The sequence below is a fragment of the Tursiops truncatus genome, chromosome 13, assembly GCF_011762595.2.
Source record: "Tursiops truncatus isolate mTurTru1 chromosome 13, mTurTru1.mat.Y, whole genome shotgun sequence".
Classification (NCBI taxonomy): Eukaryota; Metazoa; Chordata; class Mammalia; order Artiodactyla; family Delphinidae; genus Tursiops; species Tursiops truncatus.
In genome coordinates, this window is record NC_047046.1 from 29,820,412 (window position 1) to 29,844,743 (window position 24,332).

General features: G+C 35.8%; 1 protein-coding gene across 5 annotated transcripts in view; it reads right to left on the minus strand.

The window, feature by feature from the left end:
• Positions 1–24,332, minus strand: part of ANKRD12 (ankyrin repeat domain 12) — a 110,570-nt gene that overhangs the window by 40,200 nt on the left and 46,038 nt on the right. For 3 of the 5 annotated variants that reach the window (XM_019920683.3, XM_019920682.3, XM_019920687.3), the window contains exons 4-8: positions 23,981–24,049; positions 19,622–19,768; positions 15,925–16,125; positions 14,437–14,579; positions 5,338–5,485 (exon numbers count right to left, since the gene is read on the minus strand). In XM_019920683.3, coding sequence (XP_019776242.2) covers positions 5,338–5,485; positions 14,437–14,579; positions 15,925–16,125; positions 19,622–19,768; positions 23,981–24,049 — 708 coding nt within the window. Of the gene's footprint in view, positions 1–5,337; positions 5,486–14,436; positions 14,580–15,924; positions 16,126–19,621; positions 19,769–23,980; positions 24,050–24,332 lie in introns of those variants that run through there. The other 2 variants (XM_019920685.3, XM_019920689.3) reach the window with 2 other exon arrangements.

Below are 24,332 nucleotides of genomic sequence, written 5' to 3' on the forward strand. Positions count from 1 at the left end.
ACATATGACTGATTCACTTTGCTGCACAGCAGAACTAATACAACATTGTAAAACAACTATATTCCAATTAAGAAAAAAAAAGATCTGCTAGAGCTCCTAGATCTATTACCTAAGTCTTTTATCTTATCTCTTCTTTCAGGATTCTTTCTTTTTGTATTTTTGCTGTGTTGTGAGGATTTGTTTTACTTCATTTTATAGCCTAACCATTTAAGTCCCACTTCAGCTCATCTACTGTGTTGTCTGATTATATAATCATGTTTTTTATTAGCTCCAAAAAGCCTTTGCGCTGTCCTTGAATTTTCTTAAGTACTCCTTTTGTTGTCGCTGTTGAAGTAGTCCAAGAGGCAGTTCTTTGCAAGCAGTGGAAGGGAAAGTGGGCTCCCCCAGGACTGCCAGTCAGCACTGAAGCACCAGGAGGAGACCTCCCTGTTGCTGGACTAGGTCTTTCCCAACTTCCCCAGTCTCAGTAATGGACAAACTGAGCCCAGCTACTCCTTGGATCTGTGGGGGATGGAGGATTCTAGCATAATCCCTTAGGGCCAGTTACCTCTCCCCCACAATTCAACAAATATTTATTAAGCAATGTCTACGTACCAAACACTTTAGTTTACATTTATTGGAGGCTGAAGGAGTGAAAATACATACTAAAAGGAAAGCTGCCACCTTTACAATTTTGCCTATAGCTCCATCATTACCATTCCTACTACAATATACTGCTTATCAACCCTTTAACCAACATTACATTTTTCTCTCTTTATTCCCCTCTCCCCCCCGAGTACTGGCTCTAGGCGTGCAGGCTTCAGTAGTTGGGACACGCCGATTCAGTAATTGTGGCTCGCGGGCTCTAGAGCGCAGGCTCAGTAGTTGTGGCGTACGGGCTTAGTTGCTCTGCGGCATGAGGGATCTTCCTGGACCAGGGCTCGAACACGTGCGCCCTGCACTGGCAGGCAGATTCTTAACCACTGCACCATCAGGCAAGCCCTTAACTGAGTTTTATACAAAACTCCCCTGAAGTATAAATTACCTGTTAAATACATGCTTAATATTTTAGTCTTGCCCATTTTTGAAATATGCCACTTAAGTAATTTTTATTATTTTCTACAGGTTCTTATTTTCGTACAATTTATCTGTTGGGAAACGATGCTGCTGTTGGGGTTTCCTATGGTCTGAATGTTGCTTGGTGCAGCTCAGCATGCTCCTCTGTCTGGGTATTTCCTGCAAATGGCAGCTCGGTCCTGAGGACTGGGGAGTGGAGGACAGGGGCATTCCAGCAAGGGCAGGCAATGCCTTCTTTCTTTTTTTAATTTAATATTAGCAACTGTTGATCCTCAATGCTCCCATACATTAACTAACAGGGGGTTGCAAAATGGTCAGTCTTTCTTTTCACTCTTTTAGCTGGATTAATCTAATAAAAAACATTTCTCCTCACCCATAATGAGGTTACCCAGTGACAAGAGTTCATATACGAATATGAAGGTGAAATAAATGACTGATTATTTTCCCTCTTTTTTTTTTTTTTGTGGTACGCGGGCCTCTCACTGTTGTGGCCTCTCCCGTTGCGGAGCACAGGCTCCGGATGCGCAGGCTCAGCGGCCATGGCTCACGGGTCCAGCCGCTCCGCAGCATGTGGGATCTTCCCGGACCGGGGCACGAACCCGTGTCCCCTGAATCGGCAGGAGGACTCTCAACCACTGCGCCACCAGGGAAGCCCCTTTTTTGCCTAATTTTTAAGATAACAAATTGGTTCTCTGATGACCATGGTAAATTTAAAAATTTATCATCATAGACTCATGGGTTTAAACATATTTGATGGGTTTCAAATCTTTGCAATTAACACCCTTAATGAAACTCAAACTATTGCATTTTTGGCCAGTGGGGAACTGTTCAAGTTATCTCCTAAGGCCTCTGACAAGACCTGAAATCTAAAATGACAAGATGTTCCAAGCTTATCTTACATATTTCCTGCCCTAGACTTAGCATCACCCATTTTTTCCAAGAAACCTTGGTTTTCTTTTAGGAGAAATTATTTCCTGATTATAATCTGGGTATCAAGAAAGATTACTGTTACTGTCTTAGTCAGTTTTAGATCTTTTCAATGGACAAAGCAAAAAAACTTTATGTATTTGTATATTTTAGATTTTATTTGGAAATAATTTCAAACTCACAAAAAGTTAGAAAAATAAAAAATAATGAACACTATATATCCTTTACCCAGGCTTTCCTCCTGTTAACGTTTTGCTCTCTTGTGTTATAATTTACTTTCTCTCTATATATACACGTGTATAAATACATTTGTTTCCCTGAACTATATGAGGGTAAATTACAAATATCATGGCTCTTTATCCCTATATACTTTAGTATTTCCCAAGACATACAGATATTCTGTTACCACAGCACAGCTGTCGACTTCATAGACTTACACTGATACAACACTAACCTACTGTCCATATTCCTTGCTAAATGATCTAATAATATCTTTTATAATCTTTCCCCCCCCCAGGACAGAAAACAGTCGTGGAGCAGGTATTGCCTTTAATTATTACCTCTTTGGATAGCCTGGAACATTTCTATCGCCTTTACTGGTTCATGACACTGACATTTCTTAATCTTTGGTGGCAGTGGCTTTTAAAAAGCAGAACATTCCTCATGATTATACATTCTCAGCCAGAATGCTATAAGTGATGTTCTATCCTTCTCAGGGTACCACATGTGGAGGCACATGATATGCATCTGTCTCTCCTTTGATGATGTTAATTTTGATCACTCAGTCCAGGTGGTGCTGGATTTCTCTACCATATAATCATTGTTCTTTTTTCCTCCTCTCTTGTAATGTGAAAAGGTCATGTAAATATCTGCTTTTATAAGAAAAGAATTCTCCCTAGATTTACCAGCCTTTAGTGATTCTTGTCTAGTCATCTTTACCATGAGGGTTGTAAATGATCAGGTAGGGGTGGGCACTGACTAGGAAGGGGCATAAGGAACTTCCTGGAGTATTGGAGATATGCTGTGTCTTGATAAGGTTGGATTATACAAGGTCTATGCATATCTTAAAAGCTCATAGAATGTTTTATTAAAGAATTATTAATTTCACAAATGTAAATATTACCTAAAAATCATATACAAGAACTGAACTCTAGTTATAATGAAATGCATGTTAAATTATTTACAGATGTCCACCACTTATTCTGAAATGCAGCAAAAAATAAGCATTGATGGGTAGATCAATAGATATGTGATAATGTAATTAACAGTTAACAACTGCAAAACATAGCTAGTGGGTACAGGGGGTTCACTGTACAATTCTCCAAATTTTGCTGTGTGTTTGAATATTTTCATAATAAAATACTGAGATTTTAACTTCTGCACAGCAAAGAAAATCATCAACAAAATGAAAATTCAGTAGGCAACCTACTGAATGGGAGGAAATCTTTGCAAATCATGTATCTGATAAGGGGTTAATATTCAAACTACATAAAAAACTGGTATCATACAACTCAAAGCAAACAAACAATCCAATTTAAAAACTGGGCAGAGGATCTGAATAAACGTTTTCCCAAAGAAGACGTATAGATGGCCAACAAACACATGAAAAGATGCTCAACATCACTAATCATCAGGGAAATGGAAATCAAAACCACAATGCAATATCACCTCATACCTGTCAGAACACCTATCATCAAAAAGACAAGAAATTTTAAGTGTTGGCTTGAGGATGTGGAGAAAAAGGAACCCTTGTGCACCATTGGTGGGAATGTAAATTGGTGTAGCCACTATAAAAAAATAGGATGGAGGTTCCTCAAAAAATGAAAAATAGAACTGCCATGTAATCCACCAATTCCACCTCTGGTTATTTATCCAAAGAAAATGAAAACACCAATTCGAAAAACTATATGCACTTCCACGATCACTGCAGCATTATTTCCAATAGCCAAGATATGGAAACAACCTAAGTGTCCATCAATGGATAAATGGATAAAGAAGATGTGGTACATATACACAATGAAATATTATTCAGCCATAAAAAAGAACACAATATTGTCATTTGAGACAATATGGATGGACCTTGAGGGCATTATGCTAAGTGAAATAAGTCAGACAGGGAAAGACAAATACTCTATGATCTCACATGTGTAGTCTATAAAACAAACAAAAACCAAGCTCATCAATACAGAGAACAGACTGGTGGTTGTCAGAGATGAGGGGGTGGGTTAAATGGGTGAAGGGGGTCACAAGGTACAAACTTCCAGTTATAAAATAAATAAGTCATGAGGATGTACTGTACATGGTGACTGTACTTAATACCGCATTGCACATTTGAAAGCTGCTAAGAGAGTAGATCTTAAAAGTCCTCATTACAAGAAAGAAAGAAAAAACTTTGTAACTACGTATGGTGACCATTACTAACTAGAATTACTGTAGTGACCATGTTTCAGTGTATACAAATCATTATGCTGTACATGTGAAACTAATACAATATGTCAATTATACCTCAATAAAAAAAAAAGTAAATGGTAGACCTTTCTCTTTTAAAGTACAGATGTTGTCCTATTGCCCTCTGGCAATGGCTGAGATTAAATGAGTATGGTTTCATTTCATTTATAAATAATATAAAACTAGTATTATTACCTAATTGCTTATAGGAATTGTTTATAATTTTGTAAAGATATGGCCAGTTATGAGACTTATTGAATTGTTTTCCATTGATTTTTGCCTGAAACATGGTGAAACCTTCCAATCTGTAAACAAAAGACTTTCTTCAATACAGGAAAGTTTTTCTCTGTTATTTTTTTTAATTGTTTATGTTTATTTTTTTAAACTCTGAGTATGCCAAAAGTTTTATGAAATATCCTTTTCGGGTCTTTCCTTTTTAAAACTGTGACTGTAAAATTGTGCCTATATTTTATAACAATGACCAGAGTTCAACAACCTAAATTGCAAAAATAAAAATGCAAAGATGACTCATTAATGCCAGGAAGAGTTCGGTTAGTGGTGTTCTAATTTATAGAAGAATTAAAAGAACTCAAGATGTGGGATAGCTAGTGGTAGTGTATAGCAGTGGTGGTAGCTATTAATGGGGAGAGAGGCTGCAATAGGCTTGAATGTAACATCAGCAATCTGTGGGGAAAAGAAATCACAGAAATAGGGTGAGAGCATTATGACTCCATTTACACAGAGGACATGTAGCAAACACCTAAATTTAGGTTACTAAATTCACCATTCTTAATAGCTAGATAGCATTACCTAAGGTACTCAACATTTTAGGTATTATAAAGCAGAAGTAGAATATTCTACTAAATATCGTGTCAAACAGGTGAATGCAGATTATGTGGAACAAACCTGTGTAACTCTCATCATCATCAGATAAAGGCACCTCTCTTTTTAGCAGCAATTCCAACTCCTCTGTTTCTGCTACATCCACTGGACGCTCCCCATGTTTATTAGCTTGAAATGGATTTCCACCATGACGAAGTAGCAGTTTCACTATCTGCAACATTAAACAGTAGGAAGACTCAGTCCTTTCATAGACTGCATTATTTCAACCATTTTCCTCTTGATCACACTCATAATATCCTCCTGCTTCATCTCCTCTGCCTCCATTCCTCAGTGTTTATACTAAATCATAATTACTCTCAAGTTCCATTTTCATCGCCATCCCCCTTCTGATCGTATCTACTACAAAGAAATTTGCTCCTGGGCTGTTTTAGCACTGAATCTCATTATTTTTCTCCCTGTTTCATCATACACTTGACAAATATTTACTGAGTACCTATTGACAAGCACTGCTCCAAGTCCTTCAGATAAATCAGTGAACAAGAGTATAAAGCTCCCTGGCCTCCTGGAATGTACAGGCTACAGGAAGTCTCAAAAGAAGTATCTCCCCTGTTTAAGGCTACCATCGCTACCAAGGCTCTTAATCACCTGTTCCCCATCACTCTGGGATTTAAACTATCGCTAACTGACATGGGTTTACTTAAAACTACTAAAGCTTAAACTTCAAGGCATCTCATTTTCATGGTCCCCTTACATGGCCCTATATCTAATTTTTTATTCATTTCTTAAAGAACCCTGCCCTCACAAATTTCAAAAGCTTTGGGCTCCACAAACCAAGATGCGACTGGTTAGTCATTTCATTTGTTTGTTGCTCCTTATTCCTCTTCCTTTCTATATTTCTTACCTCTTTTTCGATTGGCTCCTTTCTGGAAGCCAATCTTTCCAGTTCATGTCTCTTTTGCCTTAGAACAATAATGGCAATAAAGAAATGAAACACAGGTTAAAAAAAAAGCAACTGCTCAAACCTATACTCTCCTCCTCTAGCTAAATCTCTCTTCTTTCCTTTACAGTCAAGTTCCTGAAAAGATGTTTACCCTTGGGGCCTTGACTACTTTATTCTTATAGGCCCTTTACTCTTCTACCCACAATTATGTTACCATCAGTCCAATGAAATGTCTCCTAAGATCTGTAAATATCTGAGCCATACATTGTTTCCCTAGGGCTCTGTCCTTGATTCACTTGATTCATGCTCTGGTCTACATCATCTCCCTGGAGAGCTCACCCACTCTGAATGCGATGACGATTATGCAATCCACTCATTCATTTTCATTCTCGCGTTTGCTCTTTCTCAGCCTTCTTCTTGACCTTCAAAATCAAATACCCAAATATTCTTTGGATATACTGTATTTCAATACAAAAGCTGAAACCAGTAGGTCCCAGAGTTCATTAAACGTGCACCCTTATCTTTTGTTTCCATTCTCAGTGACTGGCACCAAAGTATACCCAGTCACTGAAACCAGAAAGTGGGGAGTCATCACATTCTCGTTTTTCACTCATACTCTACCGTCAAGTAGGTGGCCAAGTATTATTAATTCTGCTTCCCTAACATCTCCTCTTGTTTTGAGATTCTACTTCCAGTGACATGAGTGTGTTCTATCATAGGTAAATCTATACTATAATTTATTAACACATTTCTCCCCTTGTCCTAGACCATAAACTTCATGTGAGATCTTTATTCGTCTCTGTATTCCTAACACGTAACTATGGTGTTTTCTGGTACTGAGGAAATGTATCATGTCTTTTTAAAGAAGCAATATTAAACAGTATGCTATAAATTAGGAACTTCTAACAAATGAAAGTATTTAAGAATAATAAAGATTCACAGTGAATTAAATAATGAAAAATCTTTTCTAGACTATTGAAGAATAAACCATCAACACAGAATACTTGAAATGTAAGAATGTATAAAGAAAACAAATTATGCATGATCTCAACTGTTAATATTTAATTTCCCTTTTTGTTTACTAATTTTTATCAAATTACATGTTTATGATTTTAAAAGATCAAACGGCTTTTCAAGGCTGCTGGTGAAGAACAAAATCGTCCCTGACATTTATGTCCATATACTTAAGTAACAGCGTGCTGCTTCCGTATTTTTCGGGTTTAGGCACTGCCTATTGTCTTACAATGGAAAACACAATTCAGCTCTCTTTTACCAACTCCATCCCTCTCCCATACACATCCACTTCCCCCTCCTCCTAACTTTCCAAGATAGACATATTATTTTTTGTGTCATTATGATTAATGTAAATGTTGAACCAAGTAGTACACCATGAGAAAATTTCCATTCTTACACAAGTTTATTTTATCCCAGAGATTTAATTATCTTGACTTTTCACTTACTCGGTTTTCTACATACTCATCTTTAATTCATCCCCCGTTCTGCTACAACTACAGATCTCTTCAATTCAATATACCACCATTTTTTTGTTAAACTTTCTCCAAGCCTTCTAACTTGCTCTAAAATGAACTGGTTGCTGTCTAGATTTGCTTCCCAGTTGTCATCTTGACATATCCGTTTATCCTATCATCCTAGAAATGGCCTTCCCTCAATTCTGTGGATTCTTTAGACCTTTTATCTTCTTTTTTGGTTCACTCTCTCATTTTGTTGAAACACCACCTCCAGGAGATTTCTAAGAAACAGTAAATATTCTGAGATTTTTCCATGTCAGAAAACACCTCTATTCTATCCTCACTTGATTAATATTTACTCTTGATATAGAATAATTTTCCCCCCAGTTTTGAAGGCATCATCATTATCTTCTAGATTCTAGTGTTGTTATTGAAGTCTGATGCCATTCTGATTTTTTACCTTTGTATGGAACTTGCTTTTTCTCTCTGTAAGCTTGAGGACATTCTTTGCCTCTATTGTTCTGAAATCCCAGGATAATGAATTTTGATCTTGGTCTTTTAACATCCATTGTGCTGATGAGCATTCAACTGCTCTTTCAATCTGAAGATCCACGTTCCTTCAGTTCTGAGAAAATTCCTGGATTTATTTATTTGATAATGTCCTATGTTTTCACTGTTCTGTCTTCTAAGAACTCTTGTTAAGATAATACTGGATCTCCTGAATTAATCTTCTTTTTTCTCATTTCCCCTCCTCCACCTTCGTCTTTTGTTTCCTAGTCTCTGGGATATTTCCTCAACTTTATCTTTAACTCTCCATACTCCACTTTTCATTTCTGCTACCATATTATTAATTTCCAAGAGCTTTTTTTGTTTTTATTTTTAAATTTGTTAACTGTTCCTTATTTAGCAATCCTTCAGTTTTTGTTTCATGGTTACAAGAAACTCTCATCTCTTTGGGGAAGGTAATGTGTTTCTTTCATTTTTTTTTTTTTTTGAAGTTTCTCTTGGCCTTATCATGTCCTCCACGTTTCTACTTTTCTATTGCTTGTTCTGCTCTTTGCCTTCCATATTAGAGACCTTTCTCAAAGGTCAGGTGATCACTGGCTGTCCATATTTAAGAGTAAGGTACTAGGGACTTCCCTGGTGGCACAGTGGTTGGGAGTTTGCCTGCCAATGCAGGGGACACGGGTTCGAGCCCTGGTCCGGGAAGATCCGACATGCCGCGAAACAGCTAAGCCTGTGTGCCACAAGTACTGAGACTGCGCTCTAGAACACATGAGCCACAAGTACTGAGCCCGTGCGCCTAGAGCCCGTGCTCCACAACAAAGAAGCCACCGCAATGAGAAGCCCACTCACCGCAATGAAGAGTAGTCCCCACTCGCCGCAACTAGAGAAAGCCCATGTGCAGCAATGAAGACCCAACGCAGCCAAAAAATAAATTAAAAAAAAAAAAAGAGTAAGGCACTAAAAGACTTGCTGAAAGTTTTTTAGGCATAGGTAGGATCTATTGACAGATGGACCTTGTGCTAGTGTGATATGACTAGGCCATTTCATCAGAACCCCCTCTTGGCTAGTTCACTTTTCTATTGAGAAATCTTTCCATTCCTGCCCTAGAACCATAAGCCTTACTGTCAGCATTCTGGTTGACTGAGGTCTTAATGTTCAGTATGTTTTACTTAATTAGCTTACATTTAATCCTTACTCCCAACTATTCTTGTGGTATGTCAGTCCAGACAATATGGTTTATACTTGTCAGGAAATAAACCTCCAATCATCTGCCAGAGAAATGTGCCGTCATCTAGTTGTGAAGGGTTAGGAAGGGAATATGAGGGTAAAAAACCAGTTTGATTCAATCCTCTTATTTTCAGTCTTATTCAATGGGCACCTCCAGATGAACCCAGCCATCAATTGCTGAGCTTCAGTTTTTCTGGGATTCTGTGTTGAAATGGCTTTGGTTTCAATTTTCTTGGATTTTTAAAATCAGGAGCTGGTAAATTTGGTCTGTAGGCCAGATCTGGCCTGCTGACTAAGAATAGTTTTTATATTCTTACAAAATACTTTAAAAAGAATTGATAAAGGAGAAATACATAGGAGGAAACAGAAGCAGAGAGAGAGGGAGAAGGGAGGAGGGTCAGTGGAGGTGGCATGTGGTTGCAAAGCCCACAATATTTACTATCTGGCCCTCTACAGAAAGTTTGCCAAATCCTGTTCTATGTAGTCACCACTCATTCCTCAAATTTCTATCTCCCAAAATACTGGTTTTCTTGTTTCTTCTGTTCTTTATCCTTGTGGGACTGTGTCCTTTAAAATCTCCCCTTTTAGGGGTTTGAGAAGGTAACTGAAGTTAAAAACTTTTAGTTATTATAAATAATGCTATAGTGAACACCTTTATAAGTTGAAAATTTTTCCCCCATTTTTAGGCTTATTTCCTTCGGTTAGAGTCTTAGAATGAGAAAACAGAAGGATCTTGATACTACTGAACGCTTTCTATACCTGTCAGGAAATAATAAAAAAAAAATTTATTCCTGGGACTTCCCTGGTGGTCCAGTTAAGAAGGTTAAGAATCCGCCTTCCAATGCAGGGGGCGAGGGTTCAATCCCTGGTCGGGGAACTAAGATCCCATATGCCACAGGGCAACTAAGCCTGCATGCTGCAACAGAGCCCATATGCTCTGGAGCCCACACGCCACAACTAGAGAGCCCGTGTGCCGCAACTACTGAGCCCGCATGCCACAACTAGAGAGAAGCCCACGCGCCACAATGAAAGATCCCGTGTGCTGCAACTAAGACCCGATGCAGCCAAAAATAAATAAATAAATATTAAAAAAAATTTATTCCTGACTATGATTAGACAGTTCATTCATTCAAACATGCTACAATAACCCTAACCTAAATAACCAATACTTTACAGATCATTCTCATATGCAAAAAATTATTTATTCTAAAAAGAATTTAAAGTAACTTAAAGTTGCTTAAAACGAGCAGGCAGGAAGACTTCCCTGGTGGTCCAGTGGGTAAGACTCCGTGCTCCCAGTGCAGGGGGTCTGGGTTCAATCCCTGGTCAGGGAAATAGACCCCACATGCATGCCACAACTACGAGTTCGTATGCCTCAACTAAGTCCTCATGCCACAACTAAAGATCCCACATGACGCAACTAAACATGCCGCAATGAAGATCCTGCATGCCTCAACTAAGACCCGGCACAGTCAAAATAAATAAATAAAAAAATTAAAAAAAAAAAACCCAAAACATAGCAAATTAGAAGTGAGTAAAAATGATGAGACAAGAAGAAAATAAACATAGGTAGTATCTAAAATAGAACTAAGAATAGGGCTATTATAAGAATGTATATTATGAAGTAATACACATTTGTGAAAAGTAGGCCAAAGATTAGGTTCTTAGTAAGCTATGTTAATCCTCTCTTACTTGAAACAATTTAGAACAGAACTTTTTCTCCTACCTTAGAAATGTTTTATGGATGGTTGAAGTTGTCATGAGTGTTACTGAGTGAAAGAAATCTAATTCTTTGGAGGAGACTCATAATATATGGTACAAATATATACCAATGGGTTTTGGTATATCTCATTTCCCTCCTCCTCCTTGGGGACAAGTAAAAGAACAAGGAGAAAATAACCCTCAACAGCTCTGAATTGTGACTCCTACTATCCTAGGCATGTTGGTAGGAGGAAAAGCAAAGATCTCTTGAAAATAGCATGTCAGTCTCCTTCTGGAAGGAGACTGGAAATAGTGTTTGAGTCTTTGTAAGTACATGAGCTCAAAGGTCAGCTTCTGGAAATATTTTGCAGCAATGTGCATATTTAGAAACTTGTATTCATAGAAACATGTCTTACTCATAAGGCACAGTTCTTTAACATTACATTTAGAAATCAGGAAATCTTTTTATGCAACATTTAAAGAAAAACTATTCATGCTTGATAAACTATCAATAATGCTTTTAAAAAAAGGGCAGTAAGTACAGTATTTAAAATAGCACAGCCAGAACATAAATCAGGTATGCATGGGACTCAAAATTCAATGAAGAAAACAGACATGCACATGAGTAAAAAATAATATAGTAAGTGCTATCACATAGGTATGTATGAATTGTCAAGGGAGCAAAAAAGACTGGAACGATGGTAAGCAAGGATCAGTTTAGGAGAAATAATGTTACAGGCTACATTTTTCTTCAAAATTATAACTTGAGAATTATGAAAAATACCTTATAGGAAGATTTAAATGAGAAAAATGGCATCTTTAATTTCCGAAATATCTGAGTATATTTGAAAAATAGCAATATAAAAGTTGCCTTTTAATCTTTGACCTCTGACATTTCTATAACATTTTAGATTTCAAGGTACGTTTATGTGCACAGCGTCGTTTTTTTCCTTCAAAATATCCCTTTTAGACAGGTATTATTTATTATGTGATTTAAAGATGAGAAAATGGAAGTTGAGAGGAAAAAAGTAACTTGTTTGAGATCACTCATTTGGGAAACTGGCCAGGCCAGAATTGAATTCATATCTATCTTCACTCCAAATTCCATTTTTTTCTCAACTAAAGTGGCTTTTAAAAAACAGGCACCACGACACTGAAATTTTTGTGTCAAAAAAGAAAATAAGGCAGAGAATGTTTGCTGCTAACAAGAGAAAAAAAAGGGACTTTTCCAGCACAAAGGTATGAGATGACCAAAATCCTTTTACGTTATTCACTAGAGAGGAGAGACAGTGTACTGAATAACAACTCTTCCAGATTAATGAATTATTACCTCACTTTGTCTTAAAAAAAACACTGATATTTATCCTTTTTAGTCCCTTAATTTGAACTCATATCAGTTTAATAAACTTGGGAGTATCTTAGACCAGTGCGTCTTTGTCTTTGTGTCTCCTGTGTCTTTGTTTCTCCATGTTCTGGGAGAAGCTGAGGGTACTGGAATGCAATGGGTCATACAGTTTCAACAAGAAACACCAGAAGGTTATTCATTTACTGCGATGATTAAAATAATACTGGGACTTCCCTGGTGGTCCCAGTATTATTTACTGGTGGTCCAGTGGGTAAGACTCTGTGCTCCCAGTGTAGGGGGCCTGGGTTCGATCCCTGGTGGGGGAACTAGATCCTGCATGCATGCCACAACTAATATGAATTCTCATGCCACAACTAAGAAGCCCACATGCCGCAACTAAGAAGCCCGCATGCTGCAACTAAGAGTCTGCATGTCACAACTAAGAAGTCCACATGCCACAACGAAGATCTCCCATGCTGCAACAAAGATCCTGCGTGCCGCAACTAAGACCCAGCACAGCCAACATAAATAAATAAATATTTTTTTAAATTAATACGTATAAAGAAAGCATTTACAACACTTCTTATCCCATAATGAAAACACACAAATATTGCTGTGAGAAGTTAATGTAATGTGGTTCACAACCACTCCTGCCAGAGACTGGAAATCTCATGAAGAGACTGAGAATCTCACATGAAATTAATGGCAAAAACAAATCCCTAGACAGCATCTATGCTACAGATCTAGAGAGAAGCTAGTCCCAATTAAAGCAGGATACAAGATATCTTGTATACAAGGATATTCTCGAACATAATAAATTGATCAATGTGTTTGATCTTATTCAGGGGCATTTTAGAGTTACGTCAGAGAGAGTAAGGAAGTACAGAAATAGATACATGGAAAACTAAATAAGAAAAATCAGAACAAGGCAGTGTAGTAACCAAGGTAATAAACAAAAATCCAAGAGAAAATACAATTATATTAAATTTGTGCATCGCTGAGCAGCAATATATATTAAAACCCTTTGCAGGGGGTCAATAACTAGTGACCAAAAAAAATAAAAAGCAAAATAGCTTCCATCTTGTTAGAAATAAAGAGATAACTACTAGAAGAAACACCTACAAGAGCTGCTTTTGGCTAAAGGTACTGGGAAGTGCGGAGGGATGGGAGGGAGCAGGTAGTTATCTTTATAAGCTAAGTAGTACTTTTCAACTTTCTAAGCTATGTACAAGTATTCTTTGATAGAAGTTAAAATTAAGTGAAAGAGAAAAACTACTTATGTGATAAACAAAATCCTACTTTAGAACCATTGCTAATAGTGCCCCAGGTTGATCTGCTCTGGCTATAAGCAGGTTATAGTAATGGAGCTAAGCATTAAGCACAATTAAAACATAAGGTACATTACAACAAAGACTGGTTAGGCTTTGACGTCAGCATGCCAGAGATTGAAAATGAAAATGGAATTTAAAACCCAGCATGGTTCATAATATTACATCAAAGCAAATTAAACATGTCATTAAATTTGCAAGCATATATAATCATGTTTGTTTAAATCATGTCTTCTTATATACATAAGCATCTGAATAATAATGTCAGCTAAAATTCAGCAACAGATGTTATATATAGAGGAATCATTAATAAGTCTTAAAAAAAGGCATCATGACAATGTAAAATTTTATTTTAAGTACAATCAGCTTTAACCGCTGCATCTAATTATCTGACAGTAGAATGGCCTTTTAACTAAATATTTGCCAAGTTGTTTAATTACCAAGTTAAAGAGGTTTTATGAAAAGAAAATGCTAAATCTATGATAGGAATTAGCAATTAGAAGGTAGAAAAAATACAATATAGATGAGCTGACCATGCAATGAGTGAAATATGACATAAGATCGTATGACTAAGAAACGAATTAAATGACTGGATTAAATTTATATTTTGAAGACGTATATTACTGCTCCTTCCATCATACTCACATCTCTGTGCCCACTACTAGCAGAATCATGGAGTGGAGTGTCGTCATCCAATCCTTGTGTGTTAACATCTGCTCCAGCTGCTATAAGTATCTTAGCAACATCATAATATCCAACATTGCAAGCTTCATGCAGTGGTGTCCAACCTAAAGTTACAATATTAATTGAACATATGGTTCACTTCTACTAATTCAACACATATGCTTTTTAGATACATAACCATGTGTGACATACTGATTCTACATGCACACAGTACAGAAGGAAAAAGGAGTGATGAACAAGTTACTGAAAATAAGTACCTAAGAAAACCACCAATTTTACAGAAGGTTCATCCACAATCATATTATTTCCATTGGGACTAAATTATTTGACAAAAGTACTAAACATTTAAGCTTATCCAATAACTTGCTATAATTTAGAACAATCATCTCAACTATGGAAAAAGTAGAAAAAGGCAAAATAAGCTTGTTAGGGTCTTTCAATATTACAAGACATTGAATATAGTTTCCTGTGCTATACAGTAGGTCCTTGTTGTTTACCTATTTTATATATAGTAATGTGTATATGTTAATCCCAAACTCCTAATTTATCTCTTCCCCCCACCCAAGGCTCTTTCATATACTCTTGATCGGAGTGTAAATTGATAAAAGATTTTTTGGAGGGTCATTTGCCTGATTTTCAAAAAATTTTAAATATGCGTCTCCTCTGATTTAGCAGTTTCCTTTCTACTGAAATATCATCCTTCCATAACTATACACAAATATATTTCTACAAGAGGGTTACTGAAGTACTGTCCACGGAATCTATTCTATACACTATTATGTGGCTGTTGAAATGAATGAAGTAGAACCACCTACATGTACCGACAGAAATATCTGTACGACACTAGTAAAAAGGAGAGATTGCAGAACTACAGGCTGACACAGATAGAGTGATTTGATTTTTTAAAAAAAGTCTCTATATAACTGAATGTTCATTGTATATATGATCCTGCAAGTGCACAGAAAGGACAGCCTCCAAATTGTTAACCACAGTTCTGTGAAAAAGAAAGAACCTGGGGGATGGGAGGGTAAGGTACTGTAGTATGTGAAACTAAAGGGAATTTCTACATTGTTCCCCAATACTTTTACTGTGTGAAACAACACTGCCACTCTCTTGTAGTCCTTGTGCTCAAGCTAATAAACGGTCTAAACATTATTTAACTGTGGTTCATCTAGAACCTAAATTGGATAAAAAATTACATGGTAATATGCCAAATAAAATGCACATTTAATATTTAAGTATTTGAGTAATTACTGACAATGAATTGTAGCAGAGATCAGGGTTTTAGGTATACACTCCAAAATAGTTTTATATTAAATTATACTTTTAGAACTCTTTCATTTCAGAAAGAGGAATGAAGAGTATAGATTAAATTGTAACCAGCATCTGTTTAGATGATAAACTCAGAATTTTAGTTCCTGAGTATTCGTCTTTAACTACAAGTCTTACCTGCAAAATCTTTCACATTCACATTTGCCCCTAAACTTATTAATTCTTTGACCTGTTTTACATCTCCTCGAATAGCTGCCATGTGTAAAGGAGTTTCACCACGTTCATTTCTTTTATTAACTTTATCTTTCTGTCGAGATGAAGAACTGGGAGTTTTCTTTTGGGCTGGTGTTGTTTGTGATGGATGATTTGGTGTGGAATCTATAAGAAAGAGAAAAGTTAACAAAAGTTCTAGACTAAATATTTTGTATATTCATTTAAAGGTTTTTATAGGTAACGTGCTAACAGGGGGAATATCTTCTCACCCAAACAACCTGAAACTTGACTTGGATGATACACTAATAATTTGACCCAATTACATGTAGTAGATCTTCCTTTAGGGTTATCAAATATTGCAGGAGCCAATTAAGAAAAAAATGTTTCATTCTGTCAATTTATAGAATTGGTTTAAAATGATAATAAAATATCAAGTATGCACCCTGAAAGTGTTTGCTTAATGAATAATTTGATAAACTGCAAAAAAACATGTTCTTCATGGCATGTTATGATACTATTTCAAGAACTAGATGAAATGACATTGAAGGCTAGAGTTTACACCTCTGACTCAAACTACTGGAGTTCTATTCTGTTATTAGGTGCAAATCAAGGTCATAGATGATTTTAGTATGAAATGAAGCTTAATATCTATGAGAAATAAGGACAGTCTAGAAAAAGGCCTTTAAAAAGTGGGTGATAAAAGAGGGGGAAAAAAGTGCTTTGCTTTGATTCCTATCTTTTGATTTTTGTTCCAGTTTCTTTCTCAAAAACAAGAAAGTTAAACTGGATGACACCCAAAGTCCTCTACTCCCCATTTCAGAACTGGGAAAAAAACAAAACAAAAAACTAGTTTCTTAATCAATTAAGGATTCAAGACATATGTACAGTGTTAATAATTAACTCTGAAAATTTACAACTATTTAAAAGAAACAACAGCTCTAAGAGAAAAAAGTCTATGGAAAATCATTTTCTGACATCATATAATAATTTCCCTGCAAACTGACATGATTAGAGCACTGAAGCATTATCATCCTTTTCTCAATAAGAAAAAGTTTAAAATTTACCTTTTGGATTTTAAAGTACATTCAGTTAGTAACAGTTTCCTATCTATGGATTTCTATAATGTATACTCCAGAAGAGTATGAACCTTGTCTAATCATCACTGTATCTCGGCTGCTTAGAAGACTTCTTGGTACATAGTGTACTCATGCAATATTTGTTGAATGAATACATGATTCTTATTATAATATTTATAGTCAAGTTATTTATTTAGAAAATTAGTGGTTGAACTTCTTAAAAACAAAAGGACATTTTTAAATTCAAACAACTTGAAAGGAATTAATTCATATAAAATTTTCTTAGCCATTCCAAAATAATATACACACAGACAAAATAACAGTAGTACTATCCATAATGGCAATCAGAATAAACAAAAACATGGAAAACGAATTATGTAATGGATAAAACAATGAACCCTAAATTCCAAGCACATCTATAAGATGGCAAACAGGTTATTTCAAAAGCTCTCCACTCTAGTCTACATATATTAATAAAGATGACTGATGTACCCTTTAAATGAAAAGAACCAACTGCAGAACAGTATTATAGTATTAATCTTATTTATATTTAAAAATGAACAGCAACAAAAGATATATGTTTGCATGTTTATATCTAGAAATTTTCTAGAAAATAAACTGTTAATAGTGCTCGCCTCTCAAGGGGGGAGACCATTGGAAATGAGGGAGGACTTTAGCTTTTTTGCCTTACTGTATTAATTCTTTAATTTACTCTATGGATAGAGGTTCATAGTATTAAAAAAACAGTTTTAAAAAATAAGTCTTCCCATCTAACTATTAAGTCTGACTCAAAGTCAACATTTTACAGAAACATTTAAAGTTTAACACTGTAAACAACTTTAATTTGGCCACACTTTCCCGAGTTGTGGGTGGAAAGGCAGAAGAATAACCAAAACAATATGCCCTACTTAAAAAAGCAGAAAGCCCTAACGTGTTTTTATTAGTGAAAGATATAGATACACTCATGTTTAATGAAACTATGATATATAGAAACTCTAAGAATTTTACCAAGTTGTTCCACTTTTTAAAAAAAGAGCTAACACTGGAAAAGTTCACTAGAAAAACTGTGTCTTTTTCAATGCATTTCAACAGGCTGTTATGTTACCCAAAGTCTTATATAAAAAGACGCCTTGAAGTCAGAGCCAAAACAAAAAAATTTTTTTCTCTAGAGAAAAGTGATTTACTTTCTTCTTGTATTGGTCAATGAGAACTATACAACTTAAAATTTTTGTGTTGTGAGCTACCAGAATGCATAGCTAAATTCAATGCTCAGTAGTAATAACTATCTCACTCCAGCTATCTGGGCTTTATCTACTTTTTAAACCCCTTTTAATAAGTTAGCAAGTTGGTTTGTTCCTTCTTCGTTTTCATCCTGCTGGTGAGCCATCTTTAATCATTTCTGGAGGGCAAACTACTTGAATAAACACACACACACAAGTAGCACAACACCTTAACTGGAAGTGTGAAATGAAATATGAAATAAATTTACATAGTATACTGCAGATATTCCTTTTAAAATAAATTTTAGCAGATCTTAAACACTAAAACATGAATTACACTCTTCTAAAAGTATGTGATAAGATTACCAGCTTACAGCAGTGTGCTAATGAACTGAAAAGTAAGCTATAAACCCAGAAGCAGCTTTACAGAAACTGGGGTAAAAATGTCTGCAGTAAGGTAAAAGCACACACAGTTCTGCAACAGATTTCTCATGTTGACTGACCCAATTCTAAATTACAGCTGACCCCAGAACAACTCGGGGATTAGGGGCACCCACCCTCCTCACATTTGAAAATCCGTGTGCAACCTACAGTTGGGCCCTCCATATCCACGGTTCTGCATGTGCAAATTCAACCAACCACGGATTGTGCAGTAGTACAGTATTTACTATTGAAAAAAATCTGCATATATGTGGACCCACTCAGTTCAAACCTCTGTTGTTCAGGTGTCAACTGTACTCATTTTAGTTGACAAATATTCACTGAATGTCCACTAAGTGCAAAGGTCCCTGCCTGTGTATAGCTTTTCATCTAGTGGATGATACAGGCATAAACAATTGTCACACAAATAAATGTAAAATTGCAAACTTATGTTATAAGAAACTGATTAAATCCAAAAAAGGATAAACATTTAAAGTAGGTAAAAATTATTGTCAAGGACTTCCCTGGTGGCGCAGTGGTTAAGAATCCGCCTGCCAATGCAGGGGACATGGGTTCGATCCCTGGTCGGGGAAGATCCCACATGCCGTGGGAGCAACTAAGCCCATGTGCCACAACTACTGAGCCTGCACTCTAGAGCCCGTGAGCCACAACTACTGAAGCCCGCGTGCGTAGAGCCCGTGCTCTGCAGCAAGATAAGCCACCACAATGAGAAGGCCGCACATCACAATGAAGAGCAGCCTCCACTCGCTGCAACTAGAGAAAGCCTGCACACAGCAATGAAGACCCAACACAGCCAAAAATAAATAAATAAATAAAGTAAAAATAAGTCCAAAGACAGTCATTATAAAAAAAAAATTGTCAAGACAAAGCTACAGTGTGAGGAAAACTATGAACACACAAGAACTCGATGATGGTAAGTGTCACCTGGACTGTTGTCTCTTGCTGTCATCTGCATAAGAAGTGCCATCTGCTTTCGCTCTGAGAGTGGATAACCAAAAAGAATGCTAACTGGAGTGGACTTCTTATTTCCAGCTTCCTTTTTTGTTTTCTTCTTTTCTGGACCTTCTTTCTCTGGAATTATTAATAAATATGTAAGAATCTGAAACAAATGTAAGCACTCAAAAGTAAAACATAAGGAGACTTCTTAAAAATAGATGATACATGTTTATGAGAAACAAGGGTCACAGAGGAACTTGCAATAGGCAGACAAAAGGGCACTAGGCCTTTATTATATAAGCAATTTTCTTCCTGAATGCTTTGAAAAAAAATAGTCTTGTGTAATTTTCAGAAAATTAATAACATTCGGAAATTTAGTACTAGTAAAATTTTTAATGATTTGTTCTATTAAATAACACTTCAAACATTCCTTAGTTTTACATCTTTGAAATGCCTCTTTCATTCATTATAATTTTATTCTATTGTTGATAAGTTTATATAGCAACGTTCCTTCATATTACCTCCCTAATTCCACTAATAATCTGTACAATCTTCTAAGGAGGTATTTAACACAAAGCACATCACACGGAGTAATTATTGGGAAAAAAACGCCAAATCACTTTATTTCAGTCATAGGACAGCTGAACATGGAACAGTATTAATCAAAGCTAAAACTGAGCAAATTAAAGATTCTATATGTGTGTGGTAAGGGGCCGGGGATGGTTAATAGAGATCCTGAAAAGATTCAAAAATGTCTAAGATTTTTCAAAGAGATTTGATCCATCATAAAGTCAGCTCTCAGATTTAGCTATTTGGCAAATCTCTGGCAATGGAGCCAGCATTCCCCATTAAGTGACAGAAAATTCAGATGGAACTGGATTCCATAGGTCAAAGAAATACAGGTGTCTGTTCCTTCCTTCCTTCCTTTAGGACTTTTCTGGGAATTAATTCAAGTGGCCCTGTGAGATGAGCTGCCTATTAACTGTCTAGGCATTTATTTCTTGGGAAACCCTGTACCAATATCTGGGATTTACTGATCCAGGTTTGTGGTATAAAGAGGGGCTATAAAATTAAATAAATTAGTAAAAATGTTAAGTAAATGTAAAACAGCAAAACTGAGTGGAAGAAGAGAAGGCTTAGTAGTCAATATTGTGGTTTTTCTCAGGCAGATGTGGTCAGCAGCTAGACTACTCCAGGAGATAAGCATTTATTGATCTGGTAAAATTTTCAAGAAACTAATAAAATTTGATATTATTTAAATATTACCGTACTATAATTTAAGACATAAAACTTGCAGTGTACCACTTAGTTAATTAGGATAAACTGGCATCCTAATGACCTAGAAAAATTATAGAGGTCCTAATGTTTAAACTCTGCTGCCCACAAATCACTCAAAATTCAACAGCTCCTAAAATGTCCGTTTTGTTGATATTTGCAAAATTTTACATAACAGAAACAAAAAATTTCAAGATTTTTAATGTCAGCTTTTATTAATAGTTCTAATAGATTATTTTCTTATTTCTCATTTCATTGTCATTAATGATCCAATTAGTATAAAGCCAGTTTCAGCACAGTGTTTCACCCAATGTACTAAATGTATTATAAAGCCCTAAATATGTCTTTTGGAGAAGGCTGTTTTTTTCTGAAACATATACTTTCTCCTAATAACATTCTGTATGCTTTGGTTCTCTGATTTAATGAGAAACCACAATTGTTATTTTAATAGTTTTCCAACTGAATAACAAATCTTTAAATATAATGAATGTACTTCTCATCCAAAATTAAAATATTTAACAGTGTGAAAATTTTAAAGAAAGTAGAAAAGTTGTTTTAAGGAAAAAAAGTAGTTCAGTAACTGGAAGAAGTAAAATTAAAAATACACAGTATCTATCCTTAAAATACTTCCTAAAATTTTGGAAAAATTTTGTCTTTTATTTTCTCATTTGCAAAACTATTGATTTTTGATATTAACTGGATTTTAATACAATCTTTTAAGAAGAATATGCTCTAGGACTTCCCTGGCGGTCCAGTGGTTAAGACTCTGCACTTCCACTGCAGGGGGTGCGGGCTGGATACCTGGTCAGAGAACTAAGATCCTGCATGCTGCGCAGGAGCAGCCAAAAAATTAAAAAAAAAAAAAAAAAAAAAGGAAATTCAGTGAGATTAAGATTAAAAGCAAAAATCAGTTGTGTTCCTCTACACCTGTAATGACCTCCTAAAAAAAAGAATATGCTCTAAAGTGATATACACTCAGTTTACAGAAGAAAGTGAGACACTTATGAATTCATTATTAAAATTCCATGCTGCCAAATGAGCAAACATATAATTACTACATTTTGGAAAAGAACAAACAAATTGGATATACTCCAAATATTCAAGCAAAAATTCAAATTAGGTACTAGCATTCAATATGAACTCTATTTTTTCTGAGTTACCTTAGCTATTTGTCTGAGTTCATGCTTTACATGAGACTGGAAAAGAAGGTAACTGAACAGGAGCTGGTGCAAGATAGCTAGGTTAGAGATAACTATATACCATTCTTCAAAATCATAAATCTTAGATTAGTATGTCCAAAAGTGTGAGTGGACAGCATTCAAATCTGACTATCTGGGATCTATCCTGTGAAGAACTTGTTTCCTCTGACCTGTCATAAGTAAAAAACGATCATATACAATAATATTAGAAAAAGGTAGGTACTTTTTCAAATTTCAGTATCTGAAATACGTACTTATTTGTTTGAATGACAGATCAGAATTTTAAAATTTAAACACAGGAATACTGACACATATACTCAATCTATACTAATAGATTTGAAATTCCACTCAGCCACCTTAAGAGATTTTTAAAGAAAAATCCAGGTGATTCACTTAAGACTAAAGAAAAACAGATATGGACTTTTCAACAATCCAATATTCTTTATTTCACGGTTCAGAGGATCTTTAGAATTATAGAGATGTCTCAGTCTTATAATCCTGAAAATCAGTGCTTTCTTTCCAGGTCTTGTCAGAATAAACAGAAAGCTCAACATTGTCACATCCCAATTAAGTATATTAAGGAGAAGAGACAAAACTGTTTTTCTTGGGGAACTAGCTCATAAGCCTATTTGTGTCTCAAAAACTAAATACGACATTTTCCCACAAAGCAGTCACTGTACAAGGCATGAAAGAATGGAACCTACGATTCAAATACAGATGAACATAATTAAATCAATCAGATTTAGAATGTATATATACTTCAATTCTGAGGAAAAACGTTGCCAATTACTCTCTGGTTGTGAAGTATCTACACAATCTTTGACAGGGGGGTGCTTATATCTTCTGATTTCCAGCAGAGATCCTCAGACCATGGATGGCTTCATTACATACAGCTCTTTTAGGTGCACCTTGGTACTTAGGAGCCCCACTTTAGAAAAGTACACCTAACTCCACAGAAAGTGTAGGTCTGTTCAATTTAAGGCAGATTGTAAACTTGCCTCCCACCCCAAAATTTTGATAACTAAGTATTACTGACTCATCAGCTCAATTAACAGCTTTCAGCATAATTTTAAGAATAATTATTTGGTTCTATACCAACCCCACAAATTTTTTAAATGAATACAAGGTATATCAGAAACAGAAATTTTATTTCAGCTTTTAGAGTTAAATGTCATATGGTAAAAACTGGACATTCAGGGACTGAACAATATTTTACATTTAAAAAGTTCAGACATAAGAATGTAAGCTCATTAAAAACTAAAAAAAAAGATAATCAAAACACTTAACTAATTTAGTTTTCACATACTAGGGGATACATTTACTCTTTAATGGCATTTCTCCAGGAAACCTGGTGTTTTAATCTACTTTTAAATTCAACAGGGGCAGCAAAGTCAATACACTAAAGAGGTCAACTGAAAATTTTTAGATGTGTTTTTAAAAAAACACTGCATGTTTGAAGAGTAAGATGACACTGTCTATCAAAATCACTACACATGGTAATACTGTGTGACGGGCATACAGCTAAGACACTAAGGGCCCTGGGCACCTTCCCACAGGCGTTGCTGCACCGCACAACTCCAAGGCGGTGACTTTCACACTTTTCTACATGAATGGTGCCCCCAGGTTGCGTTGCACACCTGAGTGGCTGTGTGCAGGAGTCCTGCTTGTAACGTTCACACAGAGTATGTCTTGGACATGATGCACTGGAGATCTCAAATGAAGACTGGAAAATCTTGTGTCACTCATATAGTTCACTTATTCAACCACAGATACCTATATACTGGTTTGAAAATAAGTTACTTATAGTACAATAGTTAATTATAAATGTGACAGAAACCACTGGCTAAACAGGAGCCCCTGATAATCTAATTACCTGAGTATGTCCTGTAAGAAGACATAAGTCTCTCCCCCCAATTTTCACTTGTATGTCCTGGATCTGAATCTACAGAATAAGAAGAGACAGGAGAAAAGAAAAAAGCATACGAAGGGAAATGCAGAATTCAACAAACCAACATTTTTCAAAAGACCACAATGATGTATCATTGTTTTTCCAAAAGATAATTTTTAAGGTAAAGCCAAAAGTACATTTCAAACACAGATTTGGCCAATACCTAAGATTTCAGTTTCTTTGATCTTAAAGTTGAAAAAGTCAACCACGTAGTTTGCAATAATAGTTATTACTGAGGCTGCTTATTAAAACATATCATCTCTTTTGAGGATATATT